At 43.5% G+C, this 14,722-nt stretch overlaps 1 protein-coding gene across 3 annotated transcripts in view; it reads right to left on the bottom strand.

The window, feature by feature from the left end:
• LOC135113564 (nuclear factor of activated T-cells 5-like) overlaps positions 1–14,722 on the bottom strand; it is a 44,137-nt gene that overhangs the window by 10,397 nt on the left and 19,018 nt on the right. For 2 of the 3 annotated variants that reach the window (XM_064028834.1, XM_064028835.1), the window contains 9 exons: positions 9,433–9,537; positions 7,129–7,343; positions 5,954–6,265; positions 3,376–3,599; positions 2,856–3,117; positions 2,300–2,490; positions 1,974–2,152; positions 1,627–1,817; positions 1,239–1,377 (listed from right to left, as the gene is read on the bottom strand). In XM_064028834.1, coding sequence (XP_063884904.1) covers positions 1,239–1,377; positions 1,627–1,817; positions 1,974–2,152; positions 2,300–2,490; positions 2,856–3,117; positions 3,376–3,599; positions 5,954–6,265; positions 7,129–7,343; positions 9,433–9,487 — 1,768 coding nt within the window. In that variant the 5' untranslated portion in view covers positions 9,488–9,537. The remainder of the gene's footprint in view (positions 1–1,238; positions 1,378–1,626; positions 1,818–1,973; positions 2,153–2,299; positions 2,491–2,855; positions 3,118–3,375; positions 3,600–5,953; positions 6,266–7,128; positions 7,344–9,432; positions 9,538–14,722) is intronic. The other variant, XM_064028836.1, reaches the window with a different exon arrangement.

The following is a 14,722-nucleotide window of genomic DNA, read 5'->3' as shown; positions in this document are numbered from 1 at the left end:
GATACTAGGCAACACATGCTTGAACCACAAGGGAGAATGTCTGAGCTGGGCAGTGACAGGGCCCTCACAATGAGGGGGCCACAAGTGACTTGAAAGTAGTGTTGAGACAAGGAGCATAATGATTGCATGTGTTGCCCCCATCTGGTGAGGATGCAGCTTCTTCACAGTCTGCATACACACCAGGCGATGAGAGGGGGTGTTAGTGGCCCCGCCCCTGCCCCCAACACCAGCCCCCCAGGGCCTAGCAAACCATCCAGCAGCAGCTTAATCAATGTTACAGCTTTTCTCATTAAATATGGAAGGGCAGACTATGCAACTTTGATGCCAGTTTATGGGAATCTCAAAAGTGTTGATCCCAACACTTCTAAGATCAACAGTTTGTCCTTATATGACACCAAAGCTGATGGCAAAACCATCACTAATAGAGATGCTAAAGTAAACATCACATATTTCACAGAGGCAAAACTAATGAACAAACTGGCTACAAAGTTGTCATAGGTAAGTGGGCACAATAATGCACTATGGACTAGCAGTCTGCCCTTACAGGAGGGTGTAAGTGAACTGTGAGGTCCAAATGAGCACAGAATGGGCCTCACAGTACCACAGACACCGGCTGCCATTTTTGACTTGCATTCCCCATTGAGATGTAGTATTTGGCTGGAGGCAGAGTGCCCCCTGGCCCCCCATGGCCAGGCCCTGGGGGAGGGTGCGAGGGGTCAAACGTGTGCTGGTGATTAATGGAGCCGGCCTACCTGCCTGATGACACTCTGACAAAAAGTATGACATCAAGGCAATACTCTGGTCTGCCCCCTCGCTCTGTGCGGGAGGCCTGAGGTTTGGTAGGTAACGCTACACTGATCAAGCAGGTAATCAAGGGAAGAGAAGGCTTTCTTTTCAAAGATTCAACATTTACTTTAATGGATTTCTCAAGATAATGCAAGTAATTAATTATACCTTCAAAGTATGTGCTCTTCACTGAGGTGAATGAGCAATTCATTTTAAAATTTAAAAGCTACTGGGACTCAAAAAAATTATGGGAACATAAGAGATGTGGACTAGAGGGGGAAATGCAAAGTGAATACCCATCAATGCTTATTGCAAGAGGTAGTGAAGACATCTGCTGGTTATCGTTCAGTGTTCACCGCATGATGACCATCCTCTCCCTTCCCTTGAATGGGCCAGCACAGATGATGTCAAGCAGGACAAGGTGATGGTTTGATGCCTGCCAGAACACATACCCTTCTTGGTGGGCAGAGGAAGATAGGTGAAGCTTTGAGGTTCTGACTTCTTTCCTCCAGAGACGACCACCATCTCCACAGTCACCTCCTCCGTCACTGTGAGGTCGCAGTACTTGGGCACCGCCACAATCAGATGAATCTGCCAATACATAACCGTTCATACCGACTTCTCAAAGGAGAGGAGAAAAGCTAATTCCATGCAATGCAAGACTTTAAGGCTATTAAAGCACTGCTGTTTCCTTCAATGTCCCATCAATTCATAGTTTACCACAAATGAAGTAATGTGTTTGCATTATGAACAAACCATGGGGCACATACATGGAAGTAATGAATCTTAAGGAGTACAGAAGGCAAGCAATACACTTCATGGCCTTATGGGTCCACTTACAGGTTGCAGAGAGTCTTTGTCAGGCAGGACCTTTTCTTCCCATATAGGCTGGGCCTTGGCACTGTGTTGCTGGAATACCACCACTGTGTCTTTCAAGAAATTCTTGCCAAAGATGAAGATCTGTTCACCGCCAGTCACTAAGCAAGAGCTGATAGACTTACGGCAGATTTCCGGCACACCTGGTGGCTGGGCTGGGAGACAAGAACATTAACACTATTTTGAGGCATGATACCCAACTGTCTGTATCCATCAAAATCTTCAGAAATCTATCTGAGCCCAAAACAGGCAACAAGATAAATAAAAAGAACCTTCAACAAGATAAATAAAAGAATCTGAGTGGTACTCACTGCAGGCAATGGGCTGTGAGACAACCTGCAGCACCTCCTGAGCACCACTGGGGAGAGTGATAAAGGTACGGAACACCAGACGACACTTGGTGCTCTTCTTGCGACCTCGGGACATGACGGCCTTGAAGCGGTGTTCCACATCTACATTACGCTCCTTCAGGATGCCCACACAGTCGCAGCTGCCAGGCACACATATGGCTAATGCATGTACATACTTAACTGTACAATTACCATAACCTGTTTCAATGTGCATGTAGATTAAGACACACTATACCAAAAGCACTCATTTATATAACCATCACCATATTATAATAATGAGATCACACCTCATGGTCATTTCATTTTCTGGGTGGAGTGCCGCTTCTATCACCACGGTGCCATCCACTCGACGCTCACGGCATGGGGTGGAATTCTTGCCACTCACACGACACACCTGGTAAAACATGTGGGGACCAGACTTCCCTGTGTCTGACCCCACAAAGATCTGAAGTGTGGTGGGCTTGCTGTATCCTACCAGCTGGGGGAGGTAAAGAATACTTCAATTAGTTTTCTACTTGATATCATTCCTCCCTAGGTAAATATATGACCAAGATTTACATTGACTGACCTTTAAGGAAAATAATTTACATTACTGTCCCAAGAATCAACAGGGAAAGCTGAGTCATTACAGTAAATATACTGGCTATGAGGGACTCATTACTAGAATTTTTATCAGGACACTCACGATGCGAGTTCAACACAATACCAATCAGATCAGGATGATCATCAAGACCTCAGTGGATTCTGTTTTGCATAACCACTATCTCTAGAGATAGTTGTTAGGCACAGCAAGAATAAAAGGACAAACTATGACAGGTCTAGAAAACTGTATGGCATCCTCACCTTGACAGTGGGATGGCCTGACCCAGACCGATCCTTCACAGCACCTCGTGATCCCTCTGTCTGGTAGCGAGCCCTGTGCTGCTCCTCAGGCTGCGTCACCAGCTTCAACTCAACACTGCCATCAGAGGACCGTGCTGAGAGCTGGGCTGTGAGGGGTGGTGGACTGTGGGGGACACCTGGCCTCACCACCTTGCTGCTCACACAAGTCTGGGCACCTCCATCTACTCGCAGCATGGCAGGGTTGCCTGCACTGTTGTTCCCCCTGGGAGATCAAGGTGTTGTGTTAGGAGTGTGTGCTATCAGCAAAGATAAGAATGCAACACCAAGCATGAGTAATGACATAAAGCTAAAGAAAAATTGATATGATCTATGTACTCTCCCTGTAAGATATAGAACTCCAAAAACCACGATACATTTGAAAGTCTGAGCTTCCCACATCAAGTATTTTTTCCCCAGAAGACCTACCACATATAATACATAATTTCTTAAGACTTTTAAAAATATATCAACTAAAACACACTTAAACTGATGAAGGGACGAGAGCAGTGAGACATCTCGGAAGGAGACGAGAGGTGGCATAGTGTGCGTCGTGGCAGTGGCAGAAGCTTGAGAGGCCGGCAGTTCCTGGGCCTCTTCACTTAAATCCACATTTAGCGAATCTTCACTTAGATCCACCTTGAGAGCCTCATCACTCAGATCCACCTTCAGGTTGTCCCTCTTCAAGTTCACCTGGCCCTCCACCACCTGTTTAAGAGGTACTTTTTACTTTACTCTCCTAACCACACTCATTCCTCCAACATTTTGTTATCATTTCACTATTCTTTAAGACCTAATTTCTGTTCCTGACAAGAATGTGCCTACCCATCACTGGTCCACTAACACCAACATAACACACATACCAACATGTACTTTAATATAGCTCAGAAATATATCTATTATCCCCTCTCATTGTATTTCTATGTCTAAAGATGCATGAATAATAACAATTATTCTCATACAAAAGCAATGAGCAAACTCACACTGAAATAAAGTGTTAAGATATACAAGAATATTTCCACAGAATTCATTATGAAAAATAAATAAATAAATAAATAAATAAATAAATAAATAATAATAGTAATAATTTATAAATAGGTAAATAAATAAATAAAAATTAAAGAGACAAAGAAAAGTAAATTAGCATCACAGACTCAGTTGAATTATACCTGCCCCAGAGATGGGCAAACACACCAACACACCTCACACCTACTACAAAATTAAGACCACTTGCTGATACCTCATCCACTACTGCAACCTGGAGTTCTGTTGACACACCAAGCATGGACTATTATTATTATAATTATGTAACATACATATTTATGAGGTTAGAGAAAGGTGTTCTGATGAGATGCATGAGTTCTGATGGGTGAGAGATGCAATGAATGTGACTTCAATATGAAGATGATTTTATCTGCAGACATAAAAGGTGACTAATATTTGAAAAATCCATGAGGCATACTGAGTAATTAATTATTCACGTAATACTGAGTGACAAGAATCCTGCACTCAAATATCATTCCATTAATCCTGTTCCTTCTACATACTTACTATACTGATATCATAATAAGCTTTTCCCATTTTATTTATTCTTTCTACTTATTACACAAACTTCACCTCAATACCCTGGGGTTTTGTACATCTTTCTGTTCTCTTCTCTTCAGTAATCCATTCACTAATTCCTACTTTTATAGTCAGCTTTCAATTTCTCCTTATGCATTTCTTTTCCCTTCAGTCCACTATTTGTTCACTCTCAACCAGCTGCTAGTTCTTCACTATATGAAACACTTTCTATGTCATGTTCAGTTATGCATCCCTCTCTTCCCTTCATTCTCTAACTGTCATTCAATTAAGCATTACTCTTGTTCCCACCAGTTCCCCACTCAAAACTTCTATTCATGTAGGAAAGATAAAATTCTGAGAAAAGAAAAAAATTCTGTATACATAAGCTGTCAACAGAGGCAAAACAAATTCACTTTGGGCACACTTTCCCTCACTAACACAGTTGGAGGTCATATCATGCTATGTTTTTCCTCCTACTCCTGCTCTTTCTTCATCCACATCCTCTGGAAATTCCATGACCCATCACTCATCTACGACCACTTTTCCACGGTGATCTCATCCTGCACCACCTTGCTATCTTTGCAAGTGTGGGTGGTGGGCTGTGGTTAGCATAATGGGCATGTAATGTTTTGTGTTCTTCTCCTGAGCGTAATCCTGAAACTTGTCAGCTCGCTGTTTTCTGACAATGTGGAGGTGCTAGACCAGGCAATCTTTTCTATATAATAAATGTGTGTAAAACCTTGCCACACCAATGTTACCATGGGAGGAAACATTGATAATTAAATATTTATTGGTCAACATGTAAGATGAGTAACTTTAAAATTATAAATACAAAGTTTCACATTTACTTTAGTTTTGGCCCAAGAAAACCTCATATTGACAGGCAGAATCTATGGTTGATACAATGACTTTTGACATTTACAACCAGATATCTTTGCCTTGAGTTTTATCCTGCGACATATTAGAAAATTTTTTATTTCTATACCTTCTATCAGCCTTGGAGCTTCAATAAAAATAAAGGAATGTGCAAAATATTTACATTCCATAAAAAAAAATAAAAAAAATGGAAACATGAGCAAAGCACAAAAAGGAAGTTGGTCAGTCTGAGCCAGGCAGCACAAACCAAGGTGGACTGAGGTGCACACATGCAGCTGAGGCCAGACTCAGGTTGACTACTACACTCTGGTTATTCTCTACTTTAGTCATCAAGCTTCCACAGGGCTTTAACTCTCCAGATATTAAGTGAGCAACAATTTGTGGCTAAGAGTTCTTTGAGGGTGAGGCTCAGACCTCCCATGGGCCCTCTTTGCCATCTTGCTGAGTAATTTGGAATTAAAGCCAATTATGTGAGTGTGGCCACAGGAGCCAGAGGTCTGGGCAGAGTCTGCCTGGCATGGAGCCCCTGGAGGCAGGAGGCCCCCCCGCATCAAGGAGGGTCTCCCTGGAAGGGCCCTGCAGAGGATGGAGGCATGAGGAGGGTTGCATATAATGATGCCTACCTTATGGCCTGCACTCCCAAGTGCCACAGGCTCAGTGGGGTAGTTGGAGGGAGAGCTGGTGCTGGCTGCTGGCAACTCAATGGGAGCAGCAGCCAGCAAGGGCCGTACACTGTGGGAGCCCTGACTCTCCTTTTCTGCACCTCTGGACATCACTGCACCATGGGTGTTCCCTGTTTGGTTGGTGCCATTACTGACACTCGCTTGCGTTGTGGGGGGAGAAGCCCCAACCGCAACATTTGCTGAGGCATTCTGGCTGGTCCCCGACCCTGGCAGGCCCCCAGCACCTTGCAACAAACTGACTAGCAACAGTTTCTGTAAGACACAACCCAAACGGGACACCGGGGTCAGACAACACCACAGGGTGTGGTGGTGAGGAAACACAAGGACAGATGAGTCTCCTTCCATCCAACCCAGGTCACAATACTTACCCACATAAAGCTCACTTCTCGGTCTCCCTCGGTCTTGCAGGGTCTCAGAGAACCGAGTAAGCTGTGCAAATAAATGTGCTCAGGACCTCGTGCTTACATGCTACCACTGATAACATTCGCCTCATAAGCAACGTTCACCGGGCCAGTGACAGTGGCTCTCAACTGAACCAGCAGAGCACTCACAGTGTTATCACACTTCCTGTCAAATATTATGGGCAAAGCTGATATTTTAATTCCTTTGTGTGTACAAAAAACTGGCTCCCCAACAAACTGAGAGGGACTGCAGACATTACTATCCATGTCACAGGATGGAACTTTGAACTAGCACAACACCAGGAATCGTGAACAAACAACAAGATTGCTAAATTTTGAGCTGATGTGAGTGCCTCTCTCTCTCTCTCTCTCTCTCTCTCTCTCTCTCTCTCTCTCTCTCTCTCTCTCTCTCCCTCTCTCTCTCCCTCTCTCTCTCCCTCTCTCTCTCTCCCTCTCTCTCTCTCTCTCTCTCTCTCTCTCTCTCTCTCTCTCTCTCTCTCTCTCTCTCTCTCTCTCTCTCTCTCTCTCTCTCTCTCTCTCTCTCCCAGCACCACAGGAGGACACAAGGTCTGTCTCGTTAACACCTGCAACTCATGGGAGAGAAGAGCATAGTAGTCAATAAGTGAACAGCACAAAAAACGGGAAACAAATGAATAAAGATGTGAGGAGAAGTGGAGCAGCAAGGCTTGGCAGGTGGTGGTGTGGAAGACTCACCGCCTGGGGCACCATGGTGAGGGACGGCAGCACCACTCCAGGACCTGCGACGTTTGGGGCCGACAGCAATGAAGACTCAGAATCAAGGGACTGGTCGCCACCGAAGCCTGAGTCCTCATCCAAAACCAGGGATTGTGATGGTGGTGGTGGTGGTAGTGGCAGATTACCCTTGCCGGCAGATGTAGCACGAGATCTCTTGCCCCCTGATCCAGACGCTGATTCCAGGAGCCACAAGTAAAGGGGAAGGGAGGAGTGTGTTAATTATCCTGCAGTGAGACACGTGAAATGGAGTGAAGTTAACTACTATTGGAGATCTACAAAACACTGAAAAAGCAAAGGGAAAAGATCAAGCATTGCAATTATACTGCACTGAGATGATGTGAAATGGATTGAAGTTAACTAGAAGCAAAGAAATTTGGATGCAAAATAGGCTATCCCAAACTACTTTAGTAATGCCTCGTCCAGCTCCTGACCTCTTGTCTCTGATTTAATTAATACACTTATGGTCTCTCTCTCTCTCTCTCTCTCTCTCTCTCTCTCTCTCCTCTCTCTCTCTCTCTCTCTCTCTCTTTCAATTCTAGTTAGTGAAGGTATCCTGTTTCAAGCTTCTGCTCCAAAATATTGAAGACTACAGATTCTGCTAAAGGTAAGAAACTTAAAAGAAGGGAATAGAGAAAATAAGGTAGACTGCAGTTTGAAATCAGTGAAATCTACAATAGTCTGGAATAATGTGTAAAGAAAAGTAAGGAATGAAATATATTAATTTTAATTGGGTGATAAATCAACATGAAATGACACAACTAAATAGATACAGTATTGTTTCTATCCCAGGCCTAATACTTTCCCTAGAAGCAACCCACAAATGCACACAAGATAAGAGTGTGTATCAACCATCACAAGCTTTAGGTGAGTAACAGAAGCCTAACATGGTCTGTCACGTGTTACACAATCACCAGGTCATGAATAGTAGCATAGCATAGGCCTAAAGGATCTATGGTCAAACCCACCTTATGGCATGCTGTAATGCAGTAGAATCTAATGTAAATGGTGGAGCATCCTCCCTTCACTTCCAGAACAGTTCACCATCCTCCTAAAACATTACGCTGACAACTACCAACCAAGATAGACATTTCTTATCTATCTCTCTATCTACCTGCATATCTCCGTTATCCTAGGGCCCCTGGTAGTTTTCCTAAAGAAGTGCTTAGTTAAGTGGCATACACAGAGCCATGCCTTGCCATGACAACTCCTTGAACTTTGCACCCAAAGAGGGTGAGGACCTCTCACTCTCACCCTGAAACATTGCCCCACCACACTCTGCCTTCCCTAAAGTACTTACCCAATATCCAATGGAGGACACACAGCTGGGAAGGATGTATGGAGAACACTAACACTATCTAATATTAAGAATAGACCAAGGCCTACGTACAAACTACTAAATACCCCACCACACAAGAGGACTCTTGTGGGTAGGAATCACACACAGAATAACACCATTTCAATATCAATCAGGACCTACAAACAGTGTATTGTTCACTCTAGCATAAGAGTAACACCATTCTAACATCAATCAGGATCTACACAGTCTACTATCCACCCCAGCACATGAGATGGCTGGGACACACATCTCTATCTGCATCCTACACTAACATCATTCCACTTCCTTTACACAAAACTGTTTGGTTCATTAAAGCTTTAGTGCCACTCAGTCTGAGATATGTGACTAAAAGCAGTATAAGTCAGATGAAGTGAACACAGACAAATCTCAAACACTCCATGGTTGGTAAAATGGAGATGCCTACACAGATGAAAGGTTCAATGCCTCTAGATTTAAAGGTCCATAACCTCCTAAATTAATCACAATTAGCTAACTGTGAACCCTTACAGAAAGTAAGCATTATACAATTAGTTTCAAAAATATGAATTACACACCACATGTGATGTAAATGAAAGGAGGGGAATGAGAAAAGTATAGCACATATGGAACGAGATAAGTGCAAGTAAAAAGATAATGAAAAGTAAATAACACAAGAAAGAAGTTTGCAAATAATAGAAAGAGATGGAAAAAGAAGACAGAAAAAAAAAAAAAATTATGCTGAGAAGGATGCAAAAGAAAGAAGAGGGAAAACATGTAGAGACTGGTAGTGGAGATCAAACAGAGGAAGAAGGCTACAGTGGCACAGACAGTAATAACAGGCAAGGGCAAAGTCTACTCTTAACTTCACAAGCCAACAAAGCAAACACGCACGCACGCACGCACACACACACACACACACACACACACACACTTGCTCGGTCACTCACCCTTCACTAGCCGTCGTCTCGTGGACACAAGGGACCCTCTGTTGACTTTCCCCATTGTACTCCCAAGGGTCTTTTCTCCATACAACCTTCAGCCTCACTAGAAAACTGCAAGGGAAACAAAACACCAATATAGCTTGGGTTGCATGATATAGTAGGGATGATATTTAGTCGCTTCTGTAAAAATCTTGTCGCAATGGAAAACTGCAAGTGAAAACAATACTATACAACTTGTGCTGCACATTTAGCAAGGATAATACTGTGTTAAGTCTTCCTTTCATATAACTTTCAGACTCACACTAATATAGGTCGTGTTGAATGGTTTAGGATAAATTCAAGGGATCTCTCCACATAACCTTATTAACCAGAAATTTGCAAGGGAAAGCATGGTCTGAAACATGTAATTCAATAGGTTTGTTCTGCTACTGCAATGAATGAAAGTGTAGTTGTTGTTTTATATTAATACTAGGTTTAGATCATTAGTTTCACATACCCATTTCTCTAAGGAATGTAAAATAGACATGATAGCAGAGATTCACATTGTGGATATTCTTCTGCAATAAAGAAATCTATAGTTGCCCTTTTTCTGAATCAAGGAGTGAGATTACTAGTCTATGTTACTCAACTGTATAAGAAATATACCAAAAAAATGAAACCTGATCACAATACACACTCATGTAGCTGGGGAGGCCATACTCTTGTTGGGTCAAGTTCTGAGATTATCTTACTACAGAACACTGCCCTGCAATAACAAACAGCCAAACAGGGCCAACTGAACAACTCACATTACTCTATCACTGTTGCAATAAAAACAATGTTGTCTGATAAAAAAAAAATATCAAAAAGTCATGCCATCAATTTGTGGAACTATTCTTGCTCAGCCAATTGGAATAACTCTATAAATTGCTTCATAATTAACTTAACCACTTCAAGGTTCAATTGTGCATTTGATATTTTTTTCACTCCCTTAAAAAATAAACCAAGAGTGGTCTGGTTACAAAAAAGGCAATTTAACTCATATTTACAGAAGTAACAACCTTACACATAAACCCACATAAACCCTATCAAAATAACAAGATAGAGAACCATATCAACAGCATAAACACCACACACACACACACACACACACACACACACACACACACACACACACACACACACACACACACACCTTACAGATATCTGCTGAAAATGTACAAGAAACTATTGTGGCATGAGGAAGACATCAGTTCCAGGAGCAAGAAATTCAGTGCACTTTTTGAGTCCAACATCAGCAAGAGCTTTCAAGGTTTGTGAGTGGCAGAAGCAGGACAGGATGAGTGAAGGCAAGAAACCTACTTGTATCTTGACTCATCCCAGAGAGAGAGAGAGAGAGAGAGAGAGAGAGAGAGAGAGAGAGAGAGAGAGAGAGAGAGAGAGAGAGAGAGAGAGAGAGAGAGAGAGAGAGAGAGAGAGAGAGAGAGAGAGAGAGAGAGAGAGAGAGAGAGAGCGCAAAGAAACCAAGACTTGTAAAGCTTCATCACCACCACAAGTACCTAACCTAGCTTCCCTTTCTCACACTCCCCCTTCTCCTCCCTCCTAGCAGATATCCTTAACCCAGCAGTTCAGCAAGATTAAAGCAGGTGGGGGGAGGAATGAGACAGGCTTCCTTAAGTTGCTGTGCTGGCAGGCAAGTACTGTAAGCACATCCCTATTAGGTGCTGAAAGGGTCATGGAGATGGTGGTGATGGTAGTTAAAGGCAGTGGCTTACATGAGAGAGAGAGAGAGAGAGAGAGAGAGAGAGAGAGAGAGAGAGAGAGAGAGAGAGAGAGAGAGAGAGAGAGAGAGAGAGAGAGAGAGAGAGAGAGAGAGACCATACAATGTTACCTAAGGATATAAATAGCAATACACCTTATAACCCTCTACGATGAGAGAGAGAGAGAGAGAGAGAGAGAGAGAGAGAGAGAGAGAGAGAGAGAGAGAGAGAGAGAGAGAGAGAGAGAGAGAGAGAGAGAGAGAGAGAGAGAGAGAGAGAGTACTTCAGCCTGTCACAATTCAGCTCAATAAGGCTTCAGTTAGGTCTCAATTGAAGGTGGTATCAAGCATCATGTCTGGGTATGTACAGTACGAGTGGTAGCTACTGACAGATGTGCCTACACTGCCCTCCTCTATCCTCTAGTAGCCTCTATATTTGTTTCATATGCAATCATTATGGTAAAGATGAAAAGGAATGAAGGAAGGAAGATGAATGAGAAATGAGCAAAGCAGTGAAGGGAGACTGGAGTGAAAGCGACTGAAAGTTTAGAGTGGAGAGGAGAGGATAATGAAAAAAAAAAAAAGGAAAAGAGAAGAGGGTAGCTAAAAGAAAAAAAAAGGAAAGGAAGAGAAAACAAGAGAAAATATCACGGAATGAACAGGAAAAGAAAAAGGGACATAAAAAAAGAGCCAGCAGGTGGAAATAAGATGAAACACTACAGGAAGAGAAAGAAAAAAAGAAAAAGAGAAAAGGAAATGCAGGTATGAGGAGACGGTCTAAGTATATATGATCCTTGAACTTGGGTACACCACCACGCCAATGTGAAGTAGCCAGCAAGCAAGCAAGCATTTCCTGTGACCCTGCAAGAACAAGGGAGTGAAGATACAGTGAAGGCAGCGGGGAGAGGGCGATGTTATTACTGCGCAGAACTGTTAAGAGGACCAAAAGGGATCTCTGTTTAGGCGAGTGAAGGATGGGCAGGGGCCTTGGAAAAAAAACATCCGACTTATTGCGTAAAGTAGGATGAGATGAATACTATTAAGAGATGTAGACCGACGGTTCGTGTTTGTTAATGTTTTGTTCCCTTACAAATTCATAACGGTGGTACAGATGACAAGTGACAGTCAGATTTCCATAAATACCAAATACTTGTTAAAATATCAGTAGTCATGAAAATATCTTCGTAAACCCCATTAACTTTCACTGGTCAGTCCTAAGTAGCAGAGGTAAATTTGAGAATACGCTCCAGCAACCTGATCACGGGATGACACTTAGATAACACTGTGATAAGCATACACACACGAAAAAAAAAAGGAAAAAAGTATTAGCCTAGAACAAGACAAGGCTGTGCACGTTTTATTATATCTGTATACATACTGATAATTTCTTGCCAACATTGATAACACCCAGACAGAAGACGCAGCCACGGACAGGAAGCACAGGATTAATTATAGAAATACCTCACAGACACACCCACACTGCACTCACCGTCCGTAAACACCCAAGCGGAGCGGGCATAAATCGTAGAGAAGCGGAGTAGCGGCAACATCGCCTTACGTACTAACCGAGTCAGAGAGAGAGAGAGAGAGAGAGAGAGAGAGAGAGAGAGAGAGAGAGAGAGAGAGAGAGAGAGAGAGAGAGAGAGAGAGAGAACGTTGTGCAGCATTATGTTCATCTCCAGAGAGCCTGACATGTGCAAGGCAACCCAGGCAGGGACAAAAAGCACATAAGGCATAAGATCCTACATCTACGCTAAGGACAAACACACTTCACTACGAGCTTAAAGAAATTTACAAATCTTGACTCGCTTAGTTTCTCTTCTGTCGCCGACACACACACTGCTATTTACCATGCAATGTTGCCTGCTTTCAAAACCCGGCTTAGTGTTCATATATCTTATTCAAAGCACCCATCAAAATTAAAACCATTATGTAAGGACAGTGCGCGACGCAGGGGACCACAGTAGCAATGCCAGAAGTGATGGCGTTCTAATGTTGATCATATGGTGTCTCAGGGAATTAGAGGTGGTGATGGCGGTGGTGGTGGTTCGTGGTGGTGCAGGAGTGGATAGTCCGTCTGTGTAATGTTGGCGGCGGGCCACTCTCTCTCTCTCTCTCTCTCTCTCTCTCTCTCTCTCTCTCTCTCTCTCTCTCTCTCTCTCTCTCTCATGCCACACATCCCTCGCATGGCACACCAGTCTCTCTCTCTCTCTCTCTCTCTCTCTCTCTCTCTCTCTCTTTTACCACACATCCCTCGCATGACACATAACAGTAGCCACCGCCACACACACACACACACACACACACAGAGGGAGCGGGTGCCAAAGCCATGTGTCTGTCCCTCTCCTATCCCCTGCAGGCCTCAGTTCGTGGAAAATTAGATGGAGACATGATGGGTGCGGGATGGACGCCACCGCTCCACTAGCCAGCCAGTCCTGCCTAGCCCAGCCTCTCCAAACGTCTATGTCAACACGCAACGTCGCCGGCCTCTGCATTCCCCTAGCTTAGTTCTTCTTTCTCTCGTGACGGTTGTTCTTCACGCGTCTTGCTTTGTTCTTAATCTTCCTTTATTGCAGCTAATTCTGCCTATCTCTCTCTCCCTTAATTCTTTTCGTCTTGTACTTAATGTTGCTTCTTTTGATCTTTCCTTCCTCTATTATTTTTCTTCTTTCCTGCTTAGCTTCTCTTGATCTTTTCTCTCCAAACTTACTATAAACTTTGGCTCCCACTGCCTCCTCTTTATAAGCTTTCTCCCTGTTCTGAGCTTTTGATCTTCCCTTCCTCTTCTCTCAACTTGTCTCCAGCCTCGTTCCCCTGCTCTCCAACCCTGCAACTTCTTCCTTCTCCTTCTCATTGGCCAGCTTTCTTGTTTCGAAACCCATAATTCCATCCACCATCACCTCTTCAACCTAAGAACAGCGTGGCTCGTCACAATCATCCTCGTAAGGAGCACCAGATACACAATAGTTTGTTCTTCTGACGAGTACTGGCAAATAAACGCAGTAGATTCTAACTAACTGGGTTGTAGCCTCAGGGGCCACGAGTATCAGGTGGCCCCGCTGTCTTGGTGAGAACAGAGGTTGGGCGAGGGCCGTAGTCATGGAGACACACTGTGCTGCCGCTGCTGTCACCACAAGGAGACAGCGGTGGCAGGGGAAGAGTGAAAAGCAAGAGTTTGGAGGAGGGCAGAGTTGTTACGTTGCAGTTCATGACCTATTGATAATTGATACTGGTGTGTCTGGTTCTCTGCCTCGATGTGTTTTGACTTTATACTTATTCTCTGTATTCTTTAGTTTGTACTTCTGTCTCCCTCTCTGTTTTCCGCATGCCTTCTCAAGTCCTATAATTTAATCCTCTTCCCTGTTCTCTCCTTTCTCACACTCATGACAATACCTTTATCTTTGTTCTGATTCAGCTTAAGTAACTCCACGTATTCTTGTCCTCCTTCCCCTCCTTTCTATCTTCACTGCTAGCTTTGTTCCTCCTCCTCCTTATCTTTCCTTTATTGTTAAGTTCATCTTCTCCTCCTTGTCCTTCTATTCTTCAACTCTTTCCTCA

Source organism: Scylla paramamosain, chromosome 26 (genome assembly GCF_035594125.1).
Source record: "Scylla paramamosain isolate STU-SP2022 chromosome 26, ASM3559412v1, whole genome shotgun sequence".
NCBI classification, from domain to species: Eukaryota; Metazoa; Arthropoda; class Malacostraca; order Decapoda; family Portunidae; genus Scylla; species Scylla paramamosain.
This window is presented reverse-complemented; position numbering and strand designations above follow the sequence as displayed.